This window comes from Ylistrum balloti, unplaced genomic scaffold (genome assembly GCF_031769215.1).
Source record: "Ylistrum balloti isolate Yb309-2 unplaced genomic scaffold, AGI_CSIRO_Ybal_v1 Utg370474, whole genome shotgun sequence".
Taxonomy (NCBI): Eukaryota; Metazoa; Mollusca; class Bivalvia; order Pectinida; family Pectinidae; genus Ylistrum; species Ylistrum balloti.
The window spans coordinates 67,560-87,262 of NW_026782311.1; the positions used below are offsets into that span (position 1 = coordinate 67,560).

The following is a 19,703-nucleotide window of genomic DNA, read 5'->3' on the forward strand; positions in this document are numbered from 1 at the left end:
TGTTGCCGAGCCTCGTCACGCCATTACCGTCTTTTAGAACTGAACACAAATATATCTAGTTTCTGATTCTTTAGGTCATTTTTTGTCTGGAAATACAATTCAATTTTCATTTGATAAGACACAAACCACCAAGGCCGTCAGAACATCGTACTGAAATGATAACCAGGCACCTACTTTTACTTTCGTGATTACAATGCAACCGTAGTGGTAGATTTTTCCCATTCGTATGGTAAATAAACGCTTTGAGTTTATCAAAGTGGGAAAATAACTGAAAATAAACAATATGAGATAATAACGTAGTGCCATATTTTTTTTACATACTTTCCAATGGAACAATTTTGCAGTCTCGTCCATCATTTTGACATCAAATACATATGCAGTGGCACACTCTCCAAGTATTGCATGGATGTGGTCAAACGCTGAGCAGTTTTATGTGTCAAAAGTAGGCATTTTTGTATTGAAAAACTCTCGTCGGATAATTGAGTGAAGATATCGTGCAATGTCGGCAAATCCGATCAGGGTGTCCGGAAACATCAAACCACAGATTCGTCCTTCCTGGACCCGGCCCTCTTTTTCCCACTGGAGCAGCTTGTTTTCCCCTTTCCCCTGTCCGGTCGTTGTTTGTCTCCCGGTTTCGAGTCGGGCATCTGTCGTTTGAGATGGACAATCATTGCGAAGGCTATCAGAGCAATGATAAACGTGATGAGTAGAACGCCGTGGAACACGATGTCAGCAATCAAGTAGCAGTAAGTACCAATGACGACACCTACAATGTAAAGCACTAGATTAAAGCACCCGACCTGTTAACATCATTCTCACGAGGGCAAAATGTATCGAGGTGAATAAAGGCGAACAAAACGAATAAATCAGGACGGATTTAAATGTTCTGATTCATCAACGACACATGACTCTTAAGTCAATCTAGTATGTAACTTAACGCTCCCAAACGAGAATCCACAGTATACTTACGAAACCATCAGGCATACAAACGAGTTTCGATGTTATCTAAACATCGCTTCATGTCACAACTAAATCACAATATCGACTCTAAAACTCAGTTTTAGACTTATTTTATAGAGATCTTGATATTGGATAAAGGTCATTAACTACTTAAAAAGAAAAAAATATGAAAATTTTAATCATCACGCTATTCTTTACACAATTCCTGATGGTTGACCATGGTATAAAAGACCGGACTGTGGGTAGGTATGTGGTTGTTTTATATGATATCACTCGTGTTACACCTAGAAACCTATGTATAAACGTTTTATATCATTACTGTTGATATACTCTAGATAACAGATGCTTGAATCACTCACCAGCTACAGATCAGGCGTTGAGACACGAACAAGTGGAAAAATGGAAGGATTAGACGTACAGGTCTGTGTGATACACGCGTGTGTCACGTGGAGAAACAAAGCTATGAGAAAGTGTGATATGTAAACTTGTTTCAGCGAGATTTCGTTCAAGCAGGAAGATAGGAAACGCACCTGCAGGGAGAAGTGGGAGACGCGCCTGTGGAATCATAGGACATGTTTCTGTCACCGAGAGACTCTTGAGCATAAAAACGGGACACCCTCGTGTGGAGGAATTGGACATGTAGCCTTCCTTCAGCGGGGCATGGCACATGAAGGATAGAATATGTACTTTGTTTTAGATATGTACGTGCAGATAGATGGAACATGTACATATGGATGGACTGGACATGCAGTTGTGGAAGTAGGAGACACATATTTATCAAAGTGAGACACGCACCTGTATTTTCTCCACAAGGAGATGTTGTGTCACACTGCTGGTTATAATATTCGGATGCTCTTAAATCTGAAATAGACAACAAAAATAGTTTAATAAATAAAAATTAATTGCAGAACATCAATGATACAATATTGTTATGAAATGTGTACTCAATTCACAAAACATACAGATATCAAGCACACCAACAGACGCGATGATGAATGCGGGTTATTAAGCATGATGACGTGTCAAACGATTGACGTTATATCCAGAGTTTATTATTCATTGTTCCAGAGAAGTGAATACCGCATTCAGTTATCATGATTCAATTACCACAAAATGCACGTGACAACACACCGCACAAAGTAAATAAAACGTAACTACCTATCACACAAAATAAACATAACTTTGAAAACTACACACTACACAAATTAAACACGAAAAAACTATATTCTATACACAGAAATCATTACTGAACCACATAGACACACTGTGAACACAGCTAAATTGCCTTCTACACACTGCAAACATACCTCAACTGTCTCCTACACACTGAATTGTCTTCTACACACTGTAAACATGCCTCAACGGTCTCCTACACACTGTAAACATAACTCAACTGTCTCCTACACACTGTAAACATAACTCAACTGTCTTCTACACACTGTAAACATACCTCAACTGTCTTCTACACACTGTAAACATAACTCAACTGTCTTCTACACACCACTGCAAACATAACTCAATTGTCTTCTACACACTGTGAACACAGCTAAATTGCCTTCTACACACTGCAAACATACCTCAACTGTCTTCTACACACTGTAAACACAGCTAAATTGCCTTCTACACACTGCAAACATACCTCAACTGTCTTCTACACACTGCAAACATAACTCAACTGTCTCCTACACACTGCAAACATAACATAACTCAATTGTCTCCTACACACTGCAAACATACCTTAACTGTCTTCTACACACTGCAAACATAACTCAACTGTCTTCTACACACTGCAAACATAACTCAACTGTCTCCTACACACTGTAAACATAACTCAACTGTCTTCTACACACTGTAAACATACCTCAACTGTCTTCTACACACTGCAAACATACCTCAACTGTCTTCTACACACTGCAAACATACCTCAACTGTCTTCTACACACTGCAAACATAACTCAACTGTCTTCTACACACTGTAAACATACCTCAACTGTCTTCTACACACTGCAAAAACATACCTCAACTGTACACACTTCTACACACTGTAACACACTAAATTGCCTTCTACACACTGCAAACATACCTCAACTGTCTTCTACACACTGCAAACATACCTCAACTGTCTTCTACACACTGCAAACATAACTCAACTGTCTCCTACACACTGCAAACATACCTCAACTGTCTTCTACACACTGCAAACATAACTCAACTGTCTTCTACACACATCTCTAATAATACATCACCTTTCTACTCCTAACTGTAAACATACCTCAACTGTCTTCTACACACTGCAAACATACCTCAACTGTCTACACACTCAACACACAAACATAACTCAACTGTCTTCTACACACTGCAAACATACCTCAACTGTCTTCTACACACTGCAAACATAACTCAACTGTCTTCTACACACTGCAAACATAACTCAACTGTCTTCTACACACTGCAAACATACCTCAACTGTCTTCTACACACTGCAAACATAACCCAACTGTCTTCTACACACTGTAAACATACCTCAACTGTCTTCTACACACTGCAAACATAACTCAACTGTCTTCTACACACTGCAAACATACCTCAACTGTCTTCTACACACTGCAAACATAGCTAAATTGCCTTCTACACACTGCAAACATAACTCAACTGTCTTCTACACACTGCAAACATAACTCAACTGTCTCCTACACACTGCAAACATACCTCAACTGTCTTCTACACACTGCAAACATAACTCAACTGTCTTCTACACACTGCAAACATAACTCAACTGTCTTCTACACACTCTGTCTACACACTGCAAACATACCTCAACTGTCTTCTACACACTGCAAACATAACTCAACTGTCTTCTACACATAAACATAACTCAACTGTCTTCTACACACTGCAAACATAACTCAACTGTCTTCTACACACTGCAAACATAACTCAACTGTCTTCTACACACTGCAAACTCAACTGTCTTCTACACACTGCAAACATACCTCAACTGTCTTCTACACACTGCAAACATCTCAACTGTCTTCTACACACTGCAAACATACCTCAACTGTCTTCTACACACTGCAAACATACCTCAACTGTCTTCTACACACAGTGAACACAGCTAAAATGACTTCTACACACTGCAAACATACCTCAACTGTCTTCTACACACTGCAAACATACACACTCAACCTCAACTGTCTTCTACACACTGCAAACATACCTCAACTGTCTTCTACACACTGCAAACATAACCCAACTGTCTTCTACACACTATAACCCAACTGTCTTCTACACACTGTAAACATAACTCAACTGTCTTCCACACACTGTAAACATAACTCAACTGTCTTCTACACAATGCAAACATAACTCAACTGTCTTCTACACACTGCAAACATACCTCAACTGTCTTCTACACACTGCAAACATGTCTTCTACACACTGTGTCTTCTACACACTTCTACACACTGCAAACATACCTCAACTGTCTTCTACACACTGCAAACATAACCCAACTGTATTCTACACACTGCAAATATAACCCAACTGTCTTCTACACACTGCAAACATAACTCAACTGTCTTCTACACACTGAAAACATACCTCAACTGTCTTCTACACACTGCAAACATAACTCAACTGTCTTCTACACACTGCAACACTAAACACTCAACTGTCTTCTACACACTGCAAACATACCTCAACTGTCTTCTACACACTGCAAACATACCTCAACTGTCTGCAAACATCTTCTACACACTGCAAACATAACTCAACTGTCTTACACACTACACACTACAACTGCAAACATCTTCTTCTACACACTGCAAACATAACTCAACTGTCTTCTACACACTGCAAACATACCTCAACTGTCTTCTACACACTGCAAACACTCAACTGTCTTCTACACACTGCAAACACTAACTGTCTTCTACACACAATTGTCTTCTACACACTGTAAACATACCTCAACTGTCTTCTACACACTGTAAACATACCTCAACTGTCTTCTACACAATGCAAACATAACTCAACTGTCTTCTACACACTGCAAGCATACCTCAACTGTCTTCTACACACCACTGTAAACATACCTCAACTGTCTTCTACACACTGTGAACACAGCTAAATTGCCTTCTACACACTGCAAACATAACTCAACTGTCTTCTACACACTGCAAACATAACTCAACTGTCTTCTACACACTGCAAACATACCTCAACTGTCTTCTACACACTGCAAACATAACTCAATTGTCTTCTACACACTGTGAACACAGCTAAATTGTCTTCTACACACTGTAAACATGCCTCAACTGTCTCCTACACACTGTAAACATAACTCAACTGTCTCCTACACACTGTAAACATAACTCAACTGTCTTCTACACACTGTAAACATACCTCAACTGTCTTCTACACACTGCAAACATACCTCAACTGTCTTCTACACACTGTAAACATAACCCAACTGTCTTCTACACACTGTAAACACACTGTAAACATAACTCAACTGTCTTCTACACACTGCAAACATGTAAACTTACCTCAACTGTCTTCTACACAATGCAAACATAACTCAACTGTCTTCTACACACTGCAAACATAACTCAACTGTCTTCTACACACAACTGTGCAAACCTCAACTGTCTTCTACACACTGCAAACATAACTCAACTGTCTTCTACACACTGCAAACATACCTCAACTGTCTTACACACTACACACTGCAAACATAACTCAACTGTCTTCTACACACTGCAAGCATACCTCAACTGTCTTCTACACACCACTGCAAACATACCTCAACTGTCTTCTACACACTGTAAACATAACTCAACTGTCTTCTACACACTGTAAACATAACTCAACTGTCTTCTACACACTGCAAACATAACTCAACTGTCTTCTACACACTGTAAACATAACTCAACTGTCTTCCACACACTGTAAACATAACTCAACTGTCTTCTACACAATGCAAACATAACTCAACTGTCTTCTACACACTGCAAACATACCTCAACTGTCTTCTACACACTGCAAACATAACTCAACTGTCTTCTACACACTGCAAACATAACTCAACTGTCTTCTACACACTGCAAACATACCTCAACTGTCTTCTACACACTGCAAACATAACTCAACTGTCTTCTGCACACTGTAAACATACCTCAACTGTCTTCTACACACTGCAAGCATACTGCCTTCTACAACTGTCTTCTACACACACACTGTCTTCTACACACTGCAAACAACCTCACCTGTCTTCTACACACTGCAAACATACCACAACTGTCTACTACACACTGCAAACATAACTCAACTGTCTTCTACACACTGCAAACATAACTCAACTGTCTTCTACACACTGTAAACATAACTCAACTGTCTTCTACACAATGCAAACATAACTCAACTGTCTTCTACACACTGCAAGCATACCTCAACTGTCTTCTACACACCACTGCAAACATACCTCAACTGTCTTCTACACACTGTAAACATAACTCAACTGTCTTCTCTACACACTGTCTCCTACACACTGCAAACATACCTCAACTGTCTTCTACAAACTGCAAACATAACCCAACTGTCTTCTACACACTGTGAACACAGCTAAATTGCCTTCTACACACTGCAAACATAACTCAACTGTCTCCTACACACTGCAAACATACCTCAACTGTCTTCTACACACTGCAAACATAACTCAACTGTCTTCTACACACTGCAAACATACCTCAACTGTCTTCTACACACTGCAAACATACCTCAACTGTCTTCTACACACTGCAAACATACCTCAACTGTCTTCTACACACTGCAAACATAACTCACTGTAAACATAACTCAATTGTCTCCTACACACTGCAAACATACCTCAACTGTCTCTACACACTGCAAACACACTACACACTGCAAACATAACTCAACTGTATCCTACACACTGCAAAAATACCTCATATGTCTTCTTCACACTTCAAAAATATCTCTATTGTCTTCTACACACTGCAAACATAACTCAACTGTCTTCTACACAGCAAACATGCTGTCTTCTACACACTGCAAACATAACTCAACTGTCTTCTACACACTCAACTGCCTTCTACACACTGCAAACATACCTCAACTGTCTTCTACACACTGCAAACATAACCCAACTGTCTTCTACACACTGTAAACATACCTTAACTGTCTTCTACACACTGCAAACATCAACTGTCTTCTACACACTGCAAACATAACTCAACTGTCTTCTACACACTGCAAACATAACTCAACTGTCTTCTACACACTGCAAACATAACCCAACTGTCTTCTACACACTGTAAACATAACTCAACTGTCTTCCACACACTGTAAACATAACTCAACTGTCTTCTACACACTGCAAACATAACTCAACTGTCTTCTACACACTGTAAACATACCTCAACTGTCTTCTACACACTGCAAGCATACCTCAACTGTCTTCTACACACCACTGCAAACATAACTCAACTATCTTCTACACACTGCAAACATAACTCAACTGTCTTCTACACACTGCAAACATAACCCAACTGTCTTCTACACACTGTAAACATACCTCAACTGTCTTCTACACACTGCAAACATAACTCAACTGTCTTCTACACAATGCAAACATAACTCAACTGTCTTCTACACACTGCAAACATACCTCAACTGTCTTCTACACACTGCAAACATACCTCAACTGTCTTCTACACACTGCAAACATAACTCAACTGTCTTCTACACACTGCAAACATAACTCAACTGTCTTCTACACACTGCAAACATAACTCAACTGTCTTCTACACACTGCAAACATAACTCAACTGTCTTCTGCACACTGTAAACATACCTCAACTGTCTTCTACACACTGCAAGCATACCTCAACTGTCTTCTACACACCACTGCAAACATAACTCAACTGTCTCCTACACACTGCAAACATACCTCAACTGTCTTCTACACACTGCAAACATAACTCAACTGTCTTCTACACACTGCAAACATACCTCAACTGTCTTCTACACACTGCAAACATACCTCAACTGTCTTCTACACACCACTGCAAACATAACTCAACTGTCTTCTACACACTGCAAACATACCTCAACTGTCTTCTACACACTGCAAACATAACTCAACTGTCTTCTACACACTGCAAACATAACTCAACTGTCTTCTACACACTGTCTTCTACACACTGCAAACATAACTCAACTGTTTTCTACAAACTGGAAACATACCTCAACTGTCTTCTACACACTGCAAACATAACTCAACTGTCTCCTACACACTGCAAACATACCTCAACTGTCTTCTACACACTGCAAACATACCTCAACTGTCTTCTACACACTGCAAAACATAAACCTCAACTGTCTTCTACACACTGCAACTGTCTTCTACACATACTCAACTGTCTTCTACACACTGCAAACATACCTCAACTGTCTTCTACACACTGCAAACATAACCTCAACTGTCTTCTACACACTACACACTGCAAACATACCTCAACTGTCGTCCTACACACTGCAAACATAACTCAACTGTCTCCTACACACTGTAAACATAACTCAACTGTCTTCTACACACTGTAAACATACCTCAACTGTCTTCTACACACTGTGAACATAACTCAACTGTCTTCTACACACTGTAAACATACCTCAACTGTCTTCTACACACTGTAAACATACCTCAACTGTCTTCTACACACTGTAAACATAACTCAACTGTCTTCTACACACTGCAAACATACACACCTCAACTGTCTACACACTGCAAACTACACACTGCAAACATACCTCATCTGTCTTCTACACATTGCAAACATAACTCAACTGTCTCCTACACACAGCAAACATACCCCAACTGTCTTCTACACACTGTAAACATAACTCAACTGTCTTCTACACACTGCAAACATACCTCAACTGTCTTCTACACACTGCAAACATAACTCAACTGTCTTCTACACACTGTAAACATAACTCAACTGTCTTCTACACACTGCAAACATAACTCAACTCAACTGTCTCCTACACACTGTAAACATAACTCAACTGTCTTCTACACACAAATTGCCTTCAACACACTGCAAACATACCTCAACTGTCGTCTACACACTGCAAACATAACTCAACTGTCTTCTACACACTGCAAACATAACTCAACTGTCTCCTACACACTGTAAACATAACTCAACTGTCTTCTACACACTGCAAACATACCTCAACTGTCTTCTACACACTGTAAACATACCTCAACTGTCTTCTACACACTGCAAGCATACCTCAACTGTCTTCTACACACCACTGCAAACATAACTCAACTGTCTTCTACACACTGTAAACATACCTCAACTGTCTTCTACACACTGTCTTCTACACACTGCAAACATAACTCAACTGTCTTCTACACACTGCAAACATACCTCAACTGTCTTCTACACACTGCAAACATAACCCAACTGTCTTCTACACACTGCAAACATACCTCAACTGTCTTCTACACACTGCAAACATAACTCAACTGTCTTCTACACACTGCAAACATAACTCAACTGTCTTCTACACACTGCAAACATAACCCAACTGTCTTCTACACACTGCAAACATACCTCAACTGTCTTCTACACACTGTAAACATACCTCAACTGTCTTCTACACACTGTAAACATACCTCAACTGTCTTCTACACACTGTGAACACAGCTAAATTGCCTTCTACACACTGCAAACATACCTCAACTGTCTTCTACACACTGCAAACATAACTCAACTGTCTTCTACACACTGCAAACATACCTCAACTGTCTTCTACACACTGCAAACAGCTCAACTGACTTCTACACACTGCAAACATAACTCAACTGTCTTCTACACACTGCAAACATACCTCAACTGTCTTCTACACACTGCAAACATAACTCAACTGTCTTCTACACACTGTAAACATACCTCAACTGTCTTCTACACACTGCAAACATACCTCAACTGTCTTCTACACACTGCAAACATAACTCAATTGTCTTCTACACACTGTGAACACAGCTAAATTGCCTTCTACACACTGCAAACATACCTCAACTGTCTTCTACACACTGCAAACATAACTCAACTGTCTCCTACACACTGCAAACATACCTCAACTGTCTTCTACACACTGCAAACATAACCCAACTGTCTTCTACACACTGTAAACATACCTCAACTGTCTTCTACACACTGTGAACATAACTCAACTATCTTCTACACACTGCAAACATACCTCAACTGTCTTCTACACACTGCAAACATAACTCAACTGTCTTCTACACACTGCAAACATAACTCAACTGTCTTCTGCACACTGTAAACATACCTCAACTGTCTTCTACACACTGCAAGCATACTGTCTACACACTGTCTTCAACACACTGCAAACATACCTCAACTGTCGTCTACACACTGCAAACATAACTCAACTGTCTTCTACACACTGCAAACATAACTCAACTGTCTCCTACACACTGTAATCATAACTAAACTGTCTTCTACACACTGTGAACACAGCTAAATTGCCTTCTACACACTGCAAACATAACTCAACTGTCTTCTACACACTGAAAACATAACTCAACTGTCTTCTACACACTGAAAACATACAACAACTGTCTTCTACACACTACACACTGTCTTCTACACAACATACCTCAACTGTCTTCTACACACTGCAAACATAACTCAACTGTCTTCTACAAACTGCAAACACAGCTCAAACACATACCTCAACTGTCTTCTACACACTGCAAACATAACTCAACTGTCTTCTACACACTGCAAACATAACTCAACTGTCTTCTACACACTGTAATCATAACTCAACTGTCTTCTACACACTGTGAACACAGCTAAATTGCCTTCTACACACTGCAAACATACCTCAACTGTCTTCTACACACTGCAAACATAACTCAACTGTCTTCTACACACTGCAAACATAACTCAACTGTCTTCTACACACTGCAAACAAAACTCAACTGTCTCCTACACACTGCAAACATAACTCAATTGTCTCCTACACACTGCAAACATACCTCAACTGTCTTCTACACACTGCAAACATAACCCAACTGTCTTCTACAAACTGTAAACATAACCCAACTGTCTTCTACACACTGCAAGCATACCTCAACTGTCTTCTACACACCACTGCAAACATAACTCAATTGTCTCCTACACACTGCAAACATACCTCAACTGTCTTCTACAAACTGCAAACATAACCCAACTGTCTTCTACACACACAACTGTCTTCTACACACTGCAAACATAACTCAACTGTCTTCTACACACTGCAAACATACCTCAACTGTCTTCTACACACTGCAAACATAACTCAACTGTCTTCTACACACTGTAAACATAACTCAACTGTCTTCTACACACTGTGAACATAACTCAACTATCTTCTACACACTGCAAACATACCTCAACTGTCTTCTACACACTGTGAACATAACTCAACTGTCTTCTACACACTGCAAACATAACTCAACTGTCTTCTACACACTGCAAACATAACTCAACTGTCTTCTACACACTGCAAACATACCTCAACTGTCTTCTACACACTGCAAACATAACTCAACTGCAAACATAACTCACACTGTAACTCAACTACACACCGCAAACATAACTCAACTGTCTCCTACACACTGCAAACATACCTCAACTGTCTTCTACACACTGCAAACATAACTCAACTGTCTTCTACACACTGCAAACATAACCCAACTGTCTTCTACACACTGTAAACATACCTCAACTGTCTTCTACACACTGCAAACATAACTCAACTGTCTTCTACACACTGCAAACATAACTCAACTGTCTTCTACACACTGCAAACATAACTCAACTGTCTTCTACACACTGCAAACATACCTCAACTGTCTTCTACACACTGCAAACATAACCCAACTGTCTTCTACACACTGTAAACATACCTCAACTGTCTTCTACACACTGCAAGCATACCTCAACTGTCTTCTACACACCACTGCAAACATAACTCAATTGTCTTCTACACACTGTGAACACAGCTAAATTGCCTTCAACACACTGCAAACATACCTCAACTGTCTTCTACACACTGCAAACATAACTCAACTGTCTTCTACACACTGCAAACATAACCCAACTGTCTTCTACACACTGTAAACATAACTCAACTGTCTTCTACACACTGCAAACATACCTCAACTGTCTTCTACACACTGTAAACATACCTCAACTGTCTTCTACACACTGCAAACATAACTCAATTGTCTCCTACACACTGCAAACATAACTCAATTGTCTCCTACACACTGCAAACATACCTCAACTGTCTTCTACACACTGCAAACATAACCCAACTGTCTTCTACAAACTGTAAACATACCTCAACTGAGGTAAACACTAAAGGTCAGTTTTGTGATAAACACAAAAGGTCAGTTATGTGATAAATACAAAAGGTCAATTTTGTGATCAACACAAAAGGTACGTTATGTGATAAATACAAAAGGTCAGTTTTGTTATCAACACAAGAGGTCAGTTATGTGATAAACACAAATGGTCAGTTATGTGATAAACACAAAAGGTACTGATGTGATCAACACAAAAGGTCAGTTATGTGATGAAGAAAACTGACCTTTGTTCCACTATCAGCAAACAATAATTAGATGTGCATGTCTGAAGCCAATTGCAATCAAATCATATCAAATGAAGAAAAATGGGATGACATTAACAAACTTAGAGAAAGTAAATATGTGGAGCAAGAGTGATGGTTTTGAGTGACAGAAATACAGTAATTACTAGCAGTAGGGCGAGCACAGACAATGTCCCCTACAGTGCTATACTTACTAGACGTGTGGCTAGCACAGACAATGTCCCCTACGGTGCTATACTTACTAGCTGTGGAGTGAGCACAGACAATGTCCCCTACAGTGCTATACTTACTAGCTCTGTGTCTAGCACAGACAATGTTACCTACAGTGCTTATACTTACTAGCAGTGGGGCGAGCACAGACAATGTCTCCTACAGTGCTATACTTACTAAGTGTGTGGCTAGCACTGACAATTTTCCCTACAGTACTATACTTACTAGCAGTGGGGCGAGCACAGACAATGTTACCTACAGTGCTATACTTACAAGCTGTGTGGCTAGCACAAACAATGTCCCCTACAGTGCTATACTTACTAGCTGTGGGGCTCGCACAGACAATATCCCCAAACAGGGAAACATTGTGTGAGGAAAGGAAAGTCCAGATCCACAAGTTAGGGCACGTGCAGACCCAGTCTATCCCTGAAATCTCAAGAGTCGTCAGTGATGTAGTCTTATCGAACATGTCTGCAGGAAGAGCAATGAAGGGATTGTTTTTCATCGAGATGTGAGACACCTTGGTAGAGGCTTGGAACATGTCTTTCTGTACAACTCGCATGTGGGTGTTATCTAGGATTATCGTAGAAACATTCGACAGCGAATACAGGGCGCCATTCGGAAGAGCGCCAGATGTTATCTGAGTGTTCCGGAAAGCTAGCAAACCTAATGGTTCCGGGACGCTGTTCATTCTCTCTATGTTGACTCCGTTGAAGGAGTTGAACCCCATATTACTGATGGACCCTCCATCAATGCTGAAGTAATTGAGTGTTCCGAAACTACTGAAGACATCATCAGGGATGGAAAGGATCATACAGTCGAAGATACGCAGTTCATTCACCCAATCCATATTGGCAAAAGTTCCGTTATATATGATAAGCGATCCACCGGCAACGCATCGCAAGTGGAGAGCGGGTACGATGTTACCATCGAACAGTGCCGTATTTACGTTTTCAAATCCAGAAAAAGTTGCTGGTCCTGTATAAGAAAGCGCTCCGTCAATCTCGATCAACTTCAGTACCTGTGGTACGTTGTCGAAGTCCGAGTACACCAGGGGGAGAGACCAGCTACGGGCATTGCAGTTGTACTCTTTAGTTGTAGAATCATATGTACATCCCTGAGGATCTACTGCAAGCGTCAATGTGACTCCGACGATCAGCAACGCAAGCGCCGACGCACCCATGGTCGACAGAAAGTATAACGATCACAAATGACGTTTAGAAGTTCAAAATCTTCAACCTCAGTTACAGAACTGTATAATATGTTTGTACCCGGTACGTAACAGAATCTTCAGGGAAACCTTGAAGCCTTAATATCCACCAATGTTAATATGATAGTTTGATGTTAACAGCGTCGTCATTCAAACATCTTTCCACGTAACTAACTCGTATATTATAGCGAGGTTATACGGCTGTTACAGTATTAGGGACGCTGCCAATCAAATACAACTTTGTATTGTACAATTGAATTATCGGATTTCATTTTTCCTTTTGGGACGGAAGCGAGATCATGGATTAAGGTTAAATCTTTTCCACTTGTCAAATAGTTTGATCGCTGTAGTACAAATATCCTCGGTGGATTAAGAACTAAAGTTTAGATAAATCTGTACATGATATAACACTGATATGTATTAACAAATAATGTTATTTTATGTCAACAATTGTAATCAAAATAGCGTTTTAGTTGTTATAGCTGATATAAATCTAATGGTGTTCGCCTTTTAGTTATAACTGTTGCAGTTTTGGGGAGTTTGTGATGGTTTTGTTTCGGTTTTTGTCCTTGTGAGAGGCTTTTTTGATGAAAGAGACAATTTTTTTCAATAATTTTAAAATCAGAATTGCCAATGTTGGGTCCTTTGGATCAATACATACAGAGCGTGATCCTTTGTAGGGATAGCATTGGGTGGTTCTCATTCATATATCACGTGAAATGCCATAATGATGTTGTTGTTCACGGGAGTCCGTTTAGGTCTCGTAGCAGGTGTTGTGGGGACTATTATTGAGTTTTGGAGTTAATTATCGTTTCGCTGCTTTTATTTATGGAAGGTGTTAATGTTTCTGTTGACTAGGTGTTACAGCCTGGCTATACTAGGTGTTACAGCCTGGCTAGACTAGGTGTTACAGCCTGGCTAGACTAGGTGTTACAGCTTGGCTAGGTGTTACAGCCTGGCTAGGTGTTACAGCCTGGCTAGACTAGGTGTTACAGCCTGGCTAGGTGTTACAGCCTGGCTAGACTAGGGTTACAGCCTGGCTAGACTAGGTGTTACAGCCTGGCTAGACTAAGGTTACAGCCTGGCTAGACTAGGTGTTACAGCCTGGCTAGGTGTTACAGCCTGGCTAGACTATGTGTTACAGCCTGGCTGTTGGTCTGTACAGATTTTGTTTTGTTGTTAGAGGGAGTGTTGGCTGTTGTTGATGACAGAAATTCGTTATAACCTCACTGTTTGTAACAATACGTTATCACTATATTCTATCTATATAATGCGATGTTTGTTAACAATGAACGCGACTTTCAGAAATCCGTTTGGTTATTCAACAGTGTTACGTTACGGAACTAACATACAGTAAATAAAACCCAAAAGCTAGGTTAAAATTCAACATTTTGATAACAACAAATAAATTCATTCTATACAGTAGAATTATCAAAATGGCGATGGTGTACAGAGCTAGCCACTAATTAATCAAATGTCAGAACATTTCTTTCGGTGGAAATCCTCCAAATGTAGAATTCACAATAGATTGCCCAGAAAACAGGGTATCCGAAGAATAATCCAAGATTTGTTTCATCGCTGGTTATATAAGTGCAAGTCTGTTAATATAGTAAATATGGTTCGTTTGGAGTACCCTCATGTTGTACTTGTGTGCAATAATATGACGTATGTATACTAGGTTCACTAAGGTGCTATCTCGCTTGAGCTGAGTATATCAGACGGAACCCGTATGTAAAAACACGTGCTGTAAATAAACGAGTTGATCGTTCGTCTGGCTCCTGGTCGTTAATCAGCAAAACTCGTTACATGGTGTCAGAAGTGTGTTACAAGTGGACAAGAATGTGGTAAGAAGACACCAGAAGATCCACAACCCGAGTTGTCTGAGAAGAATCCGCTGTCATGGCTAAATTTACTCCATTGGAGAACTTCAACTTCTGCGCCCCGGTAGAATGACCGGATTGGAAGCATCGTTTTGCGCGTTACCGGATGGCGACAAAATTCTATAAAGATGAGGAAGAGGTGCAAGTAAGTGCTCTTATATATGCCTTGGGTAAACAAGCCGAACACGTGTTTAAATAATTCACGTTTGCCAATGCCGGAGATGAGGCTAAATAAGAAACGGTTCTCGAGAAATTTGACACATATTTCGTACCAAAAAGGAATGTGATTCACGAGACGGCTGGGTTTCACACGAGAACTCAAAAGCCAGGAGAATCCATTGAGGCATTTGCTCGTGTATTGTGTGAAAGATGAACAGATCAGAGATAGGCTTGTGATAGAAATTTCTGTCAAATCTGTATCGGAGAAACTACCAATGAAGCCAGCTTTGACCCTAGACACAGCACTACAGATGGGGAGACAGGCCGAGCTGGTGAAATCTCAAATGAAAGAACAAGGTCGTAAAATGGTCGAGGAAGTAAAGCGAAACACCGATAGTAAGGGACAATGGACTCCATACAAATCTAGACCAAAACAACAGTCTAGGTCTGTGAATCAACATAAACAACAGTCACAACATCAAATGGGCAGTGCATTACGCGATGTAACAGAGTTCATGTTGGTAGTGAGGCGTGTCCAGCCTATGGTAAGCGATGCAAAGAGTGTAATCACTTCGCAGTATGTTGTCGGTCAAAAACAGCTCAGAGTCAGAAACCGGTCCGAGAAGTGGTGTACGAGACAGATAATCAGAAACCATTACATTCACATGTGAAGATAATGAGGAACCGTGGACAGTAACACTACGTATAGTCCAGTCTCCAATTACCATGACAATCGACACAGGAGCAGATATCAGTGTCATTTCTGAGGCTACTACAAAGTACAAGGGTAATTAATTAGTACAGTTTGATGTATATGTTGTTCGTGGTACAGGGGCGACCAATCTGTTCGACAGGAATGTCGCAGTTCAAATGGGTCTTATTAAGAGACTTAATGAAGTAACTATTGACAGTGAAGTGTTTGGTGCTACAGGTCTTGTGAAATGTGAACCAGTAAAGATTAAGATGAAACCTGACATCACACCATATTGCGTCACAACAGCTCGTCGAGTGTCATTCCCACTCTTTGAAAAGGTGGAAAAGGAACTGGCCATGATGGAAAAGACGGTATTATTGATCCTATTGACTGGTGTGCCCCCATGGTGCCTGTTATCAAGAAAAATGGAATTGCGAGGATATGTGTAGACTTAAAAACGCTGAATGAAGGTGTAAAAAGAGAACATCTGATGTTACCAACACTTGATGATATCTCACGTAAACTGGTTGGAGCTACTGTATTCTCAAAACTAGATGCAAGTAGTGGATTTTGTCAGATACCATTACACCCCGATAGTTCCAGATTGGCCACGTTCGTAACATCTTTCGGGCGTTTCTGTTTTCGTCGTGTTCCCTGCGGAATAACCTCAGCACCAGAAATATTCCAACGGAAAATGGCAGAATTATTGTCTGATCTGGATGGAGTAGAGGCCATAATTGACGATACACTATTCTCCCACCATTCACAGTCGTGTCTCCCGTTTAAGCCGGGAAAGACCAGCTTGTCACCCCTAGGGGGAGATAGTCTCGTGCCGATAAGCTCGTTCTAAACCGGAAGTTCGACCGGAACTACTTCTGGATTGTAAACAAACATCGTCTGCTAGTATCCTGAAGCAAATTCAAACTGAAGATAATAGAATTGGTATCAATCATGAACTTCAAAGTAGGAAGTGTGGTGAGAGTAGGTGCAAATGGCAGGATTGGGAAAATAGTTGACACTTTTCGCCCCATAGGAACATATTTCATGTTTAAAGTCCAAATGTTTGACACCGGTGATATTGTTACGGCTTCAAAACATGTACTTGTAAAAGGAATGTCAGACGAGGAATTCTCGGAAGAGTTTCAATTCTTTTTCGATTCGTTCCACGACACAGTTACTAGATCTAATGCTCTCCCTCCAGCACCCTGCTCACCCCCACAACAAGTCACTTCCCTGCAGACCTCCCTCTCAAGTGATACCTGTACTGAAACTGAAACTGAAAGCAAGAGATTTGTTCCACCGAAGGACGAAAACATCGTAGATTTTGTATCTGAGCACGAAAACAAAAGCACACTTAAAAAAACACTCTGTAACATAAATTTGTTGAGAAAGTTCGTAATTTCTGAAGATGAATCACGTCCAATTCACGAAATACCACCAAACGATCTGGATCGGTATTTAGCAAAATTTTTCATTTGTGTCCGTCAGAAGGATGGTACCGAATACCAGCCAGGCTATTTGCGTGGAATGCTTGGGTCATTTGAACGTAACCTAAAGAGACACAAATATGGTACAAGCGTTATCAGCGGATTCGAGTTTTCAGGTACGAAGGAGGCACTGCTATCGAAACAGAAAGACTTGAAAAAAAGGGACACGGAAATAAACCTCAAGCAGCAGACCGCATCGAAGTCAAAGACATCGACACACTTTACACTAACGGACAATTAGGAAATTCCACACCTGCTACTTTATTGAACACTCTCTGGCTAAACAACACACTGTACTTCGGGATGAGGGGAGGGGGAGAAGAACATCGATCTCTCTGTTGGGGGGATATTGAACTGTGCTATGACACTGACACAAGATTCGAATATTTAACTTACAATGAAAGGCAGACAAAAACAAGGACAGGGATCGACTTAAACAACATCCGACCTAGCAAACCACGACAGGTGTCCGGTGGAATAAGTATTTAGTGATCGAAGGCCAGCCAATTACTGTAACACAGATCATCCCTTTTATCTCGCGCCCGTCACATGTGTATCAAAACCAACTCCCAATCAGCAATGGTTTTTGAGAGGTCCTGTCGGGAGACATAAATTAAGCCAACTTATGAAAAACATGGTACATAATGGCAACTTGTCCATTGTTGAACATAAACACCTTACCAACACTAGCGTCAGAAAGCACCTGTGCCAATAACTGATGGAAAATAATGTACCCGATACACATATTACATATACGTATTACAGGTCACAAAAATCTATCATCACTAAATAACTATAGAACACTCAACAACTTTCAAAAACAGAAGATGTCAGCCATTCTATCCACACCATGACGCCACGGACACATAGCCGTTCCGGAGAAAATTCACTTACTTCTTCGCAAACGAATAATAATTCCCAAACACAACAACGCAACAGCATATCCATGTGTTCTGATTCAAATGATGTTACACGGTCTACATTCTATGGATCCACAATTAGTGGAGGAAACGTTAACATTCAAATCCACAACCACATGTTTCCCAACCACCACCGTGCCACAGGCTCCTGAAATAAATTTGACACGTCGACGGCCTCGCGTTATTTACGACAGCGATAGTGACGAATAATTCTTCGTACCAAACTTCAACTTGTTGTCTCGCTAGTGTGAATATGTCACGCATCTACCTGGCGATGAAAGACTCGAAATTCCCCGCCATGTGCACCGGTCGCGGTCGGCTAAACTGATCAAGACCTGTAACGTACGCTTTGAAGTGACAGGGAGAAAAACGACTGTTTATATATGAATGTGGTATATTTAGCATATGTTGATCGATCCATTGATATATAATATCAGAAATACAATATTGTAAATGAATAATTAA

The 19,703-nt window shown here is 40.4% G+C and overlaps 1 protein-coding gene across 1 annotated transcript; it reads right to left on the reverse strand.

Moving 5' to 3' along the window:
* Positions 1 to 533: 533 nt before the first annotated feature.
* On the reverse strand, positions 534 to 14,071 carry LOC132555345 (platelet glycoprotein V-like). Its single transcript, XM_060219696.1, has 3 exons — positions 13,210 to 14,071; positions 1,756 to 1,821; positions 534 to 766 (listed from the first exon to the last, which is right to left on the reverse strand). Exons 1-3 carry the CDS (start codon positions 14,069 to 14,071, stop codon positions 534 to 536), a joined length of 1,161 nt encoding a protein of 386 aa, XP_060075679.1.
* Positions 14,072 to 19,703: the final 5,632 nt, after the last annotated feature.